Here is a 14,439-nt window from a genome sequence, read left to right on the forward strand (position 1 = left end):
GCCCAGGCATGAAGGGCTGTGCTTTTCCTATGGTGCTGCTTTTCATGGCAACCAGGCACAATACTGTTGTTTCGTCCTGGCGAGACCGAAAACATTTTGTCGGTGCCGTGTCGGAGACCGACTTAATGGAAACCTGGATGTCTTAACTTGTTACTTATTTGTATTAATTAATTCTAGATAAATAATTATTTGTAAAACTTGTTTTTTCCCGTTAGCTGTCAACTGCAGTGGCACTGTAACGTTAGTTGCCAGCTGTAGCTAACGTTAGCTAACTGAGCGTACGAGGAAAGCAGAGACCGGGTGTGAATAACACTGACAACAGAGGTAGGGTTTTATTTTGAATGCATTTGTGTATGCAGTGTGTGTAGCTATGCCAATAGAAAATCACCGTTACACAACATTTTGTGTTACAAAAACAACAATTGTTGATAGCTAGCTAACTTGGCTTGTTGCTAGCTAGCAATGCTGTCTAATGTCAGAATGACACAGTGCAGTCTGTACAGCCGTATCCTATTAGTCAAGATGGCTAACTATAGCTAGGTTGAGTTTGGTTAAAGAGCAGTTGTCAACCTAGCTAGATAGAAAGCTAAGATCTGATAGGACAGTAGCTAGCCACTAGCTTGCTGCAACATAATACAGACCTGCTAACGTTACACAATGCAGATCTGGTGCTGATTAGAAAATGACAGCTGTCACTCTACCACATCTGTGAGTAGTTTAGGTATTGTATTGTACCTATGCAAGTTAGCTAGCTTTTACTGTAGCTAACTGTTTAGAATACCCAGCTAGTCAATGTGATTGCAAGGATAAAAGCGACCAGAATCCACTTTAGTCACCCTGTGCCGTGTATGCCTTGCAAAACAACAATGTGAGTTTTTTTCCCCGGTGAATTTGTTTTCAGGAGCACATGGTCATCTTGTAGTAGATTAGCTACACTTTGAAACAGAGGTGATACAGTATGTAAACACTAACATACAGTCATTACACAGTAGGTAGTGTAAAACATAGAACACAGAATTTTCGTCCAACCCATCCTTCCTAAATTCGCCCACCTTTCTCAATCAATGAGAGAAGATTTGAAATAGTCAAGATGGCGGCATCTACTACATGTCTACTACATTAGCAGTTGACATTTTCTCACACTCACTGATAGGCTTTCAGTTAGCAGAAAACAGTCTTCAATGCCAGGATACCTGGGGGAATAGCTGTCAAATTCAAACCTGTCTTTCAAGTCACAGTCATGTCCTTTGTTTTTGAATGTTAGTCATGCACTCTCATATTGTGGTCTTCTGATGACAGAAGACTTCAGAGAAAAGTGATCAGCTTTCCACAAACCTCTGTCACAGATTCTTTGCTTCATGTAGTCTCGAGGTTAGAGCATTGGGCCAGTAACTGAAAGTTTGCTGGTTCAAATACTGGAGCCGACAAGGTAAATAAAAAATAAATCTGTTTTAGTGCCATCTAGCAAGGCACTTAACACTAGTTGCTCCAGGGGTGATGTCCAATAGTGACCCTGGCTGTGACCCCACTCGGGTGTCTCAGTGAGTTGGAATATGCAAAAACAAAAGATTTATTTTTTATTACACACTTATAAATAAAGGCACCTCTCTAATAGTAATAATAATTGTTGTCTCAATTGTTACAGTTGCCACTGGTTTGTTGACAATGAGGAATCATGCCATTGTTGTCGTGTCATTCGTCCCACCCCATCATGCATTGATTTTAGGCCATTTTGCAGCTGAATTTAACCGTACTGTAGCTTACTGTTGCATCTCAGCTTAGTAACTGTTAGCTAGTCCTAGGGTATGTTGAAATCTGACATAGGGATTGAGTGATAGACATTATTTACTGCTGTATGAGGCAATTCTCGTATGAAAGGCTTGCTTCCAGCTTATGGCTAGAAAGAAGCTTGTTCAGGCCACTGTACTCTCTGTAATTAATTATGGTGACTTGTTGTATATGCATGCAACCTCCTCCACCTTACAGAGACTGGACTCTTTATTAATCATCCTCGCGCTTTATTACAAATGCCAAGTCACTCACCCACCATTGCACCTTGTACCAAATGGTAGGTTGGACCTCAATTTATATGCGCAGAAAGCTACATTTGTATGTGTTCATCTACAAAGCTCTTTTGGGTAAACTCCCTCTTTACCTCTGTAGTCTGGTCTCCTTCACCACCAGCAGTTACCATACCCAGTCTGCTAGGTGGTTGCTACTTAAAGTTCCCAGGACATTCACAGTATTAGACAAGACTGCCTTCTCTTCTTGTGCACCAGAGGCATTGAATAATCTACAATCCATGCTTCATCTAGATCTGTTAGTGCCACTGAATGAATTTAATATATTGATGGGAGACTCTGTTACGGAGGAGTGTAAATGCTTTTCTTATCCTGGATCATGTTGTTGTATTGTTGTATGTTGTAGTTCTGTAATGTACTGATTGTTGCTGCCTTCTTGGTCAGGTCTCCCTTGACAAAGAGACTCTGGGTCTCAATGGGCTTTTCCTGGTTAAATAAAGGTTAAATATAATATATAAATAACTCCATTAGCTAGTTTCATGAACACCAATTATGCCTGGTTCTCGACAATTATGCCTGGTTCTAGAAAATTAGGCCTGGTTCTAGAAAATTAGGCCTGGTTCTAGACAATTAGGCCTGGTTCTAGAAAATTAGGCCTGGTTCTAGTAAATTAGGCCTGGTTCTGGACAATTAGGCCTGGTTCTAGAAAATTAGGCCTGGTTCTAGAAAATTAGGCCTGGTTCTAGAAAATTAGGCCTGGTTCTAGACAACAACAAAACAAAATACTTAGCGCCAATTGACAATTTGTATTGAACATACTTTTTAGGACTAGGCCTAATTAGTGTCTGGGAAACCAGCCCTACGGTCTGTTATTTCAATACTCTGTGTATGACGACCTAAGTTTTATTGCCACCGGTCACCTTACTATTTGCTTTTTATTATTAGTAACATGTAACCTAACCTGCACATTTTGCTCTTGCATATAGTAAATAATCAGAGACCGCCTGACCAGTCTGGAGCTGTAGGTCAACCTGATACTAGACAAAGTGTGAGGCCTCTCCAATTGACATTCATTTTAATAATGATACCACCCCCCCCCTCCCCCCATGCCCAATATAGGTCCGTCTGTTGATCCAGATCGTTGGTCAGGTGCTGGTTCAGGGATGTGGCAGAGTTAGCCAGGGAGGGCTAGGTTAGGCCCGACTAGCTATGTCAAGAACTTTACTGTTGCCTCTCTTAAAAGACGCTTCCTGTTATTTTTGTCCACTGGAAACCATACAGGCTCAGTCCTAGGGCTGTGCTCTAGGCAAGCTGCCTGCCTCATGCCTGACTGTTGAGCTGCAAAAGAGAGAAGAGGCTCACTCTCAGACATTAGTCGGCCCATAGCTAGCTCTCACTTCACTAATGCTGCATCATGTTAATGTATTACAGTAAGAGTTCAAGTTCTATGAAGGCTGATGAAAGTCTTAATGCACTGTGCATGTTGCTGAGGAATCTCAACACTCCGCGTACAAGGTAGAGTTGAGCGGCAACGAGTGTGGGTGGACTGAAGCTCCGACTATATCGAGTCACTGTCAGTCGATACTTGAAAAAAAAAAGAGTCAAATCTTAAACCCTTACTGTGTACCTATGTTTATCCTGTTTAAAGCTGGGCTCGTATTTGTTTGCTGAAATCCATAGTTAAAAAAATGAACTTGAGTCAAATACAACCACTGACTGTTTCCTAGTTTCTGTTGCTCTAAAATGGCTCTAAGACATAGTGTAATCAATGTAATCTGACAATCAGTTGACGCATGCACTGAGTTGTCATTTTAGAGCGAGGAAAACAAGGAAACGCTCGGTGGTTGTATTTGACTCCAGTATGAAAGTATGGATGCCCCATACCCTCCGCTAGACCAGAGAGGGGCTACTGTGCTGGACTGTCTCATCCAAGCTACTGTGTTGGCCTCTGGGCATTGTAGAGACTGAGGTAACCATTGAAAGGTTTGACTTTTATCTGTCTAATGGGAAATTAAGAGTCTCTCAAGTTATTGACCAGTTCAAGGGGATGGTGGCAATATTACCCTAGGCGTTGGCAGCACTTGGAAAACAAGTATACTCCAAGACTAACAAAAACGCAATTAAACTCTTATTAGCCTGCTCTTACCTTATCAGCAATAATAACATCATTTGACATGCTTTGTTTGATCACATGATCACGTCTTAGGCCTATTATCAATAGGCCTGCTGTGGTGTTTTGTTGTGTAGCGTAATGGAGTTCAAGGCTTGTGATCAGAGAGGGGTGTTGTGCTAAGCAGTGTTTGTAAGCAGTAGATTGTAGAACAAGACGTCTGGAAGGTTAGTTGGCTAGACATAGAGGGTTAAGAAGGGACTGGGTTCAATGGGATAGTGTGTCATACATTCATGGTCATGTGCCTACTGCCCTGCTGCTAGACGAAGCCTTGCCGTGCTGTGGCGTGACACTGAAACAGAATGTATTTAAAATGGAGAATCATATTTCCGTACTACTGGTACTTTCCAGCTGCTGACCAGTGACTGCTGCCACCAACTGTAATGTACATGAATTATTTACAAGTCACAGCCCCATATCGATCAGATCAAGACGAGGGATTCCTTTACTGAAAGGCCTAGACTCCAAGGACATTTCAGTTAAGCTATTTTCATGTCATCTCATGTCCTAAGAAGACTTTCAGACCACTTTAAATCAGATTCAAGTTTCAGTGTTTTAATTAAGGATCTGCCCCTTCCTCCCCCCTATTTTCGCCTAAAATGACATACTCAAATCTAACTGCCTGTAGCTCAGGACCTGAAGCAAGGATATGCATATTCTTGGTACCATTTGAAAGGAAACACTTTTAAGTTTGTGGAAATGTGAAACTAATGTAGGAGAATATAACACAATAGATCTGGTAAAAGATAATACAAAGAAAAAACTAGTTTTTTTATTTTTCTATTTTTTTACACCATCTTTGAAATGCAAGCGAAAGGCCATAGTGCATTATTCCAGCCCAGGTGCAATTTAGATTTTGTCCACTAGATGGCAGCAGTGTATGTGCAATGTTTTAGACTGATCCAATAAACTATTGCATTTCTGTTCAAAATGTTGTATCAAGACTGCCCGACTGTGCCTAATCGATTTAATAATACTTGTTCAAGTTCATTAGCACTCTCCTCAAACAATAGCATGGTATTCTTTCACTGTAATATCTACTGTAAATTGGACAGTGCAGTTAGATTAACAATTTAAGCTTTCTGCCAATATCAGATATGTCTATGTCCTGGGAAATGTTCTTGTTACTTACAACCTCATGCTAATCGCATTAGCCTATGTTAGCTCAACCTTCCCGCGGGGGGGACCCACTGATCCTGTAGAGGTTTTAATGTGCTAAGCTTTCGTTCAACACAACTTTCGTCGGGGCATACAGCCAAATACAGTGATAGGCCATAGCTTTTATAGCGGTGGTGTTTAATCATTTTACCTTTTATAACCTAATTATACTGTATGAACCAAGGTGTTTTCTCTCTCTCCTTCGGTCCCGTCCCTGACAGCTGCAATAACTCCACAGTGTAGATAATAATCAGGAGAAATGCTGCCTTGATTTTGGTATCTATAGCTCGTAGTCTAACCTTATTAACCAAGGTGCTTTCTCTTTCTCCCCTTCATCTGTTCCTGACAGCTGTAATAACTCCACAGTGTAGATAATGATCAGGAGAAATGGTGCCTTGCCAGACCCACGTGATGCTGAAGTGGCAGGAGCATCTGAACAGCTCCTGGGCGGCGGAGGACAGCCAGACGGCCACGCGCCAGGGGGCTGCAGGACTCTACGCCAAACTGCTACACAATAAGGAGGTGGTGGGGGTGGCCCAGCCTGTAATGGTAAAGGAACAGAACGTGCTCAACTCGTACCCTCTTGCGTATATTATATAGCCTGAGTTCCAGTACCGTTTGTGTTCTCATGCCAAACCCCCTGTCACTCATTGTCATGACAATAACAGCAATGGAGCAGGCAAGAGCACAGACTGATCTGGGACCAGGCTCAGTATTAGGAAGGTGTTCCCAATGTTTGGTGTACTCGGTGTATATTCAAAATGCTTGAATATAAGTTGCAATTGAAGGGTTTGTTTTTAATTTCAGGACTTGATTGGCCCGCGCCTGCCAGACTTCCAGTATGAGTCCAGTGCTGCTGAGGAGCGGGAGGAGTACCTGTCGTCGTTACTCCACAGCCAGCGCTGCCTGGCCCACCGTGTGCTGGCCCGGACACCCTATGCCCTGGGCCTGCACCACCGCCTCGTGGTCCTCCAGCGGATATACTACGCCCTCCACAGCAAGTACCACGACCGCTTCCGGGCTCCTGCTCCCTCTCAGACCATGACTAGCCAGGACAGCGGGGCCATGGAGCCTGCCTCAGAGCCCTGGCTGCCTGGAGGAGGGTCCAGAGTTAAATCAGGGACGGACGTTCTGATCGAGATGGGCGTACGGACAGGACTGAGTCTCCTCTTCGCCCTGCTGCAGCAGAACTGGCGGTACGCCCGCGAGGACCCCGGAGTGGCGCTGTGTAACGATGTGTTGGCTACTGCTTCCTCTGTCCTAGCCTCCCTGCCCCCTCTCTCTCTGGCCAACGAGAACAAGATCCCAGCGGTGGGGCTGGACTGCCTGGCTCAGGTGGCAGACTTCCTGAAGAAGACGTCTGTGAGCTCTGGGAGTGGAGGGGCAGATCGGGCGGGACGCAGGCTGGCTCTGGAGCTGCTGCTGGGCCTGGCTGTACAGAGGGGCTCCCTGAGATTCCTGCTGGAGTGGGTGGAGGTGGCTCTGGCCGCCTCCTCTTCCTCTATAACTTCCTCCACGGGGTCACAACAGTTACAGTCAGAGGGAGGAGTAGGCTATGACCTCATCTATCAAACACTTCTTCAAATGAGGCAATACTCGGTACGTATGTTCCCTCACCTTGACCTACTCCTTTCTATTCAGGGTAGGTTTCATCAATAATAGCAGTGATTGTGTTCTGCTATTTATATAGATTATGGGGGCATCCCAAATGGTATAGCGGCTTAGGTAAAAAGACGTGTACTATATAGGGAATAGTGCTCTGGTCAAAAGTATTGTACTATATAGGGAATAGGGGGCCATTTGGTACCCCTAAAGTCTAATCCTGGGGGGGGGAGAGAGGCTCAGAGCGAGTGACGTTTGAAACGCTCTTAGCGCTCGCTAACTAGCTAGCCATTTCACTTCGGTTACACCAGCCTCATCTTGGGAGTTGATAGGCTTGAAGTCATAAACAGCGCAATGCTTGACGCACAACGAAGAGCTGCTGGCAAAACGCACGAAAGTGCTGTTTGAATGAATGTTTATGCGCCTGCTTCTGCCTACCACCGCTCAGTCAGATACTTAGATACTTGTATGCTCAGTCAGATTATATGCAACCCAGGACACGCTAGATAATATCTAGTAATATCATCAACCATGTGTAGTCAACTAGTGATTATGATTGATTGTTTTTTATAAGATGCTAGGTAGCAACTTACCTTGGCTTACTGCATTCGCGTAACAGGCAGTCTCCTTGTGGAGTGCAACGAGAGCGAGACAAGTCATTATTGCGTTGGACTAGTTAACTGTAAGGTTACAAGATTGGATCCACCTAGCTGACAAGTTGAAAATCTGTCGTTCTGCCCCTGAACGAGGCAAGTTAACCCACTGTTCCCAGGCCGTCATTGAAAATAAGTATGTGTTCTTAACTGACTTGCCTCGTTAAATAAAGGTATAAAAATTATCGGCAAATCGGCGCACAAAAACTGCGATTTCTGATTGTCGGCCCTAATTAATCAGCCATTCTGATTAATCGGTCGACCTCTAGTACCAACACATTCCTGCAGCCTTGAATGTCCCCAAGAACACAGTGTCCTCCATCATTCTTAAATGGATGAATTTTGGAACCACTAAGACTCTTCCTAGAGCTGGCTGCCCGGCCAAACTGAGCAATCGGGAGAGAAGGCCTTGGTCAGGAAGGTGACCAAGAACCTGATGGTCACTATGACAGAGCTCTAGAGTTCCTTTTTAGAGATTGGAGAACCTTCCAGAAGGACTGCCATCTCTGCAGCACTCCACCAATCAGGCCTTTATAGTAGAGTGGCCAGACGGAAGCCGTTCCTCAGTAAAAGACATGACAGCCCGCTTGGAGTTTGCCATAAGGCACCTAAAGGACTCTGACTATGAGAAACAAGATTCTCTGGCAGCATCATGCTGTGGGGATGTTTTTCAGCCGCAGAGACTCGGAGACTAGTCAGGGTCGAGGGAAAGATGAACAGAGCAAAGTATAGAGAGATCCTTGATGAAAACTTGCTCAGGACCTCAGACTGGGGCGACGGTTCACCTTCCAATAGGACAACGACCCTAAGCACACAGCCAAGAAAACGCAGGAGTGGCTTCGGGCCAAGTCTCTGAATGTCCTTGAGTGGCCCAGCATGAGCACGGATTTGATCCCGATCGAACATCTCTGGTGAAACCTGAAAATAGCTTTGCAGCAGCTCTCCCCATGCAATCTGACAGAGCTTGAGAGGATCTGCAGAGAAGAATGGGAGAATCTTACCAAATACAGGCGTGCCAAGCTTGTAGCGTCACACCCAAGAAGACTCGAGGCTATAGTCACTGCCAAATGTGCTTCAACAAAGTACTGAGTAAAGGGTCTGAATACTTATGGAAATGTCATATTTGTTTTGTATGTGTAATACATTTGCAAAAACTACCTCATATGCCATTATGGGGAATTATGTGTAGATTGTTTAGGAAAAAAACTACTTAATCAATTTAAAAATAAAGATTTAACAAGTGACATCCATAAGGAATCACAGCTTTCACCTGGATTCACCTGGTCTGTCTCTGTCATGGAAAGAGTAGGTGTTCTTAATGTTTTGTACACTCAGTGAGTCTATTGTGGAGGGTACTAATGCAGCGAGTGGCAGCATAACATGTCCCCTCGTTGTAAATCATATTTACTTTTTCATTTTACTGTGTATCCTGGCCTGATGCCTGGAGCTAAAAGCCAGTGTGGTGGTGCTGCCTCGTCTGTCTGTGTGTCCACTTGATTTACTAGTCACTTAATCAATAGGAAATGTTCCACAGAAAGCTTTTATCTTCTGGGTGATAAAGAACTCCACCAGCAACTTTTCAAGTGGATCTCGAAATGTAGATATATATTTCAGGGTGGTAATGTCCCAACAGACTGGTATTGAGATATTATTTTATGGTCTTCCCAACAGACTGGTATTGAGATATTGTTTTATGGTCTTCCCAACAGACTGGTATTGAGATATTGTTTTATGGTCTTCCCAACAGACTGGTATTGAGATATTGTTTTATGGTCTTCCCAACAGACTGGTATTGAGATATTGTTTTATGGTCTTCCCAACAGACTGGTATTGAGATATTGTTTTATGGTCTTCCCAACAGACTGGTATTGAGATATTGTTTTATGGTCTTCCCAACAGACTGGTATTGAGATATTGTTTTATGGTCTTCCCAACAGACTGGTATTGAGATATTGTTTTATGGTCTTCCCAACAGACTGGTATTGAGATATTGTTTTATGGTCTTCCCAACAGACTGGTATTGAGATATTGTTTTATGGTCTTCCCAACAGACTGGTATTGAGATATTGTTTTATGGTCTTCCCAACAGACTGGTATTGAGATATTGTTTTATGGTCTTCCCAACAGACTGGTATTGAGATATTGTTTTATGGTCTTCCCAACAGACTGGTATTGAGATATTGTTTTATGGTCTTCCCAACAGACTGGTATTGAGATATTGTTTTATGGTCTTCCCAACAGACTGGTATTGAGATATTGTTTTATGGTCTTCCCAACAGACTGGTATTGAGATATTGTTTTATGGTCTTCCCAACAGACTGGTATTGAGATATTGTTTTATGGTCTTCCCAACAGACTGGTATTGAGATATTGTTTTATGGTCTTCCCAACAGACTGGTATTGAGATATTGTTTTATGGTCTTCCCAACAGACTGGTATTGAGATATTGTTTTATGGTCTTCCCAACAGACTGGTATTGAGATATTGTTTTATGGTCTTCCCAACAGACTGGTATTGAGATATTGTTTTATGGTCTTCCCAACAGACTGGTATTGAGATATTGTTTTATGGTCTTCCCAACAGACTGGTATTGAGATATTGTTTTATGGTCTTCCCAACAGACTGGTATTGAGATATTGTTTTATGGTCTTCCCAACAGACTGGTATTGAGATATTGTTTTATGGTCTTCCCAACAGACTGGTATTGAGATATTGTTTTATGGTCTTCCCAACAGACTGGTATTGAGATATTGTTTTATGGTCTTCCCAACAGACTGGTATTGAGATATTGTTTTATGGTCTTCCCAACAGACTGGTATTGAGATATTGTTTTATGGTCTTCCCAACAGACTGGTATTGAGATATTGTTTTATGGTCTTCCCAACAGACTGGTATTGAGATATTGTTTTATGGTCTTCCCAACAGACTGGTATTGAGATTTTTTATGTGGTATTGTTTTAGTGTGTTTTCTATAATTGGCAGAAGGCTATGAGAAGTGGTAACTGAAGGATGTCAGTTGTGAACTGTTAAGGCTTCTCTTTGTAGTAAAACAGTACCTGTACCTCTTTGTCATTGTCTTTCGAGCCAAATGGGCTCAATTGTCCTGGAACAGTAGCCTCTAATGTTCTGTTAGTGTCCTGGAACAGTACCCTCTAATGTTCTGTCGGTGTCCTGAAACAGTACCCTCTAATGATCTGTTAATGTCCTGGAACAGTACCCTCTAATGTTCTGTCGGTGTCCTGAAACAGTACCCTCTAATGATCTGTTAATGTCCTGGAACAGTACCCTCTAATGTTCTGTCAGTGTCCTGGAACAGTACCCTCTAATGTTCTGTCAGTGTCCTGGAACAGTACGCTCTTATGTTCTGTCAGTGTCCTGGAACAGTACGCTCTAATGTTCTGTCAGTGTCCTGGAACAGTACCCTCTAATGTTCTGTCAGTGTCCTGGAACAGTACCCTCTAATGTTCTGTCAGTGTCCTGGAACAGTACCCTCTAATGTTCTGTCAGTGTCCTGGAGCAGTACCCTCTAATGTTCTGTCAGTGTCCTGGAACAGTACCCTCTAATGTTCTGTTCTTATTCCCTTAGGGTTTCCGTGGAGACTCTCTCAATTCTCAGGCCCTGAAGAAGGATGCAGATGGACTCTGCAGTCTCTCCCACGTTGCTCTCTGCCTGTTTGAAGAGGTTGGTTGGACTAAAGCAATTAGGATTATCTGTGTTTTCTAGTTCTGGATCTGAATGATGACTGACAGTGTAAAGCTATGGCATTATTGTATTCAATACGGTTCAGTGTATTTCATTCATCCCCTGAGGGCTTATTATTTCTGTCAGTTATACTGTAGGATACGGATCGAAAGACAAACATACAGATGTGAATGTCCTTCCTTTCCCCATCAGATCTGTAACCTGGCGTCCAACTGCTTGTGTTCGTGCAGCGCGGGCTCAGCCTCCCCTGGTGGAGTGGAGAACGATGCTGTCATGGTGTATGTGTGGGGCAGCAACAGCTCTCACCAGCTGGCTGAGGGCACCTTGGAGAAGATCCTACAGCCCAAACTGGCACAGGGCTTCAGCGACGCTCAAATGGTACTCTTACAACCCTGTCGGGCCAAATAACATCAATAACATCAAGCCGAGCTGTACTGGGCTAGCCTGGAAATGAATCCACCATAGTTACTGGAACTTTGCTGGAAAGGACTATGTGAAAAAGCAAATATTTGAGCCAGCATAGTACGGTTCATGTGGGCTCTCTAGTGTGAATCGGGCATCTGTCTGACATAATGGACCGCAATCTGTTCTGTCATCTCCGAGTTATAGTATACACTTACCAAAGCGTATATTAAAAACACAGCTTCATCTGTCTCTTTGATCAGCTCACGGAAACAGGACAATAAGTTGATTACTTGCAGCTAAATGCATTTGAATGAATAAGAAATAATGTCATAAATGTCATGTCCATTTTGAGATGATTAGTTCTGTTGAATGACATGTTTTCTCTATCCACTTCCTCTTTCCTCCGTTCTAGATTGAAGCGGGACAGTACTGCACGTTCTCTGTGTCCGCGGACGGCTCAGTGAAGGCTTGTGGGAAGGGCAGCTATGGCCGGCTGGGTCTGGGGGACTCCAACAACCAGTCCATGCCCAAGAAGCTGGCCCTGGAGCCCCCGAGGAACATGTGTAAGGTAAAAGACTCACCATAACATTGGCCCTGTGCAGTAGATCACCTGTTGGGTGTCGACGAACTCCGGAGATTCAACATGTAGAGTATTTGTTAAATGTACAGAACATGACTGTGGATGGTCTGTGGTCAGAGGCGATAGGGCACCTGCTGATTTGAACTGTTTGTCGTGCTGTCCTGTTTTGTGCTTTAGGTTTCCTCGTCCAAGGGCTCTGATGGCCACACCCTGGCTGTCACAGGGGAGGGAGAGGTCTTCAGTTGGGGCGACGGAGACTATGGGAAGTTGGGACATGGAAACAGTGCCACTCAGAAATACCCCAAGATAATACAAGGACCTCTGCTGGGAAAAGTAAGCCTGCAATGGAGACTAACCCGTGCTCATTGTGTTGTAGGATGGATGTAGTCTCGTGGTACAAGACGTCACAGCGCGGTCTCGCGGTACAAGACGTCACAGCGTGGTCTAGAGGTACAAGACGTCACAGCGTGGTCTAGAGGTACAAGACGTCACAGCGTGGTCTAGAGGTACAAGACGTCACAGCGTGGTCTAGAGGTACAAGACGTCACAGCGTGGTCTAGAGGTACAAGACGTCACAGCGCGGTCTAGAGGTACAAGACGTCACAGCGCGGTCTAGAGGTACAAGACGTCACAGCGCGGTCTCGCGGTACAAGACGTCACAGCGCGGTACAAGACGTCACAGCGCGGTCTCGCGGTACAAGACGTCACAGCGCGGTCTCGCGGTACAAGACGTCACAGCGCGGTCTCGAGGTACAAGACGTCACAGCGCGGTCTCGAGGTACAAGACGTCACAGCGTGGTCTCGAGGTACAAGACGTCACAGCGTGGTCTCGAGGTACAAGACGTCACAGCGTGGTCTCGAGGTACAAGACGTCACAGCGTGGTCTCGAGGTGCAAGACGTCACAGCGTGGTCTCGAGGTGCAAGACGTCACAGCGTGGTCTCGAGGTGCAAGACGTCACAGCGTGGTCTCGAGGTGCAAGACGTCACAGCGTGGTCTCGAGGTGCAAGACGTCACAGCGTGGTCTCGAGGTGCAAGACGTCACAGCGTGGTCTCGAGGTGCAAGACGTCACAGCGTGGTCTCGAGGTGCAAGACGTCACAGCGTGGTCTCGAGGTGCAAGACGTCACAGCGTGGTCTCGAGGTGCAAGACGTCACAGCGTGGTCTCGAGGTGCAAGACGTCACAGCGTGGTCTCGCGGTGCAAGTCGTCACAGCGTGGTCTCGCGGTGCTAGTCGTCACAGCGTGGTCTCGCGGTGCAAGTCGTCACAGCGTGGTCTCGCGGTGCAAGTCGTCACAGCGTGGTCTCGCGGTGCAAGTCGTCACAGCGTGGTCTCGCGGTACAAGACGTCACAGCGTGGTCTCGAGGTGCAAGACGTCACAGCGTGGTCTCGCGGTGCAAGTCGTCACAGCGTGGTCTCGCGGTGCAAGTCGTCACAGCGTGGTCTCGCGGTGCAAGTCGTCACAGCGTGGTCTCGCGGTGCAAGTCGTCACAGTGTGGTCTCGCGGTGCAAGTCGTCACAGCGTGGTCTCGCGGTGCAAGTCGTCACAGCGTGGTCTAGAGGTACAAGACGTCACAGCGTGGTCTAGAGGTACAAGACGTACCACGTACCTTCACTCACGCCGCCAAACTTACCCTAGTAAAACTGACTATCCTACAGATCCTCGACTTCGGCGATGTCATCTATAAAATAGCTTCCTACACTCTACTCAACAAACTGGATGCAGTCTATCACAGTGCCATCCGTTTTGTTACCAAATCACCTTATACCACCCACCACTGCGACCTGTATGCTCTAGTCGGCTGGCCCTCGCTACATATTCATCGCCAGACCCACTGGCTCCAGGTCATCTATAAGTCTATGCTAGGTAAAGCTCCGCCTTATCTCAGTTCACTGGCCACGATAACAACCACCCACCCGTAGCACATGTTCCAGCAGGTATATCTCACTGATCATCCCCAAAGCCAACACCTCATTTGGCCGCCTTTCCTTCCAGTTCTCTGCTGCCAGTGACTGGAACAAATTGCAAAAATCGCTGAAGTTGGAGACTTTTATTTCCCTCACCAACTTTAAACATCAACTATCTGAGCAGCTAACCGATCACTGCAGCTGTACATAGTCCATCTGTAAATAGCCCACCCAATCTA

The 14,439-nt window shown here is 45.3% G+C and overlaps 1 protein-coding gene across 7 annotated transcripts in view; it reads left to right on the forward strand.

Annotated features, from left to right (window-relative positions):
* Window positions 1-14,439, forward strand: part of LOC109893614 (probable E3 ubiquitin-protein ligase HERC1) — a 98,716-nt gene continuing 84,277 nt past the window's right edge. For all 7 annotated transcript variants that reach the window (XM_031826119.1, XM_031826126.1, XM_031826122.1 and 4 more), the window contains exons 1-7: window positions 1-324; window positions 5,699-5,898; window positions 6,157-6,948; window positions 11,191-11,286; window positions 11,500-11,685; window positions 12,125-12,280; window positions 12,470-12,625. In XM_031826119.1, the coding sequence (XP_031681979.1) occupies window positions 5,737-5,898; window positions 6,157-6,948; window positions 11,191-11,286; window positions 11,500-11,685; window positions 12,125-12,280; window positions 12,470-12,625 (1,548 nt within the window). In that variant the 5' untranslated portion in view covers window positions 1-324; window positions 5,699-5,736. The remainder of the gene's footprint in view (window positions 325-5,698; window positions 5,899-6,156; window positions 6,949-11,190; window positions 11,287-11,499; window positions 11,686-12,124; window positions 12,281-12,469; window positions 12,626-14,439) is intronic.

The sequence above is a fragment of the Oncorhynchus kisutch genome, linkage group LG6 (genome assembly GCF_002021735.2).
Source record: "Oncorhynchus kisutch isolate 150728-3 linkage group LG6, Okis_V2, whole genome shotgun sequence".
NCBI lineage: Eukaryota > Metazoa > Chordata > Actinopteri > Salmoniformes > Salmonidae > Oncorhynchus > Oncorhynchus kisutch.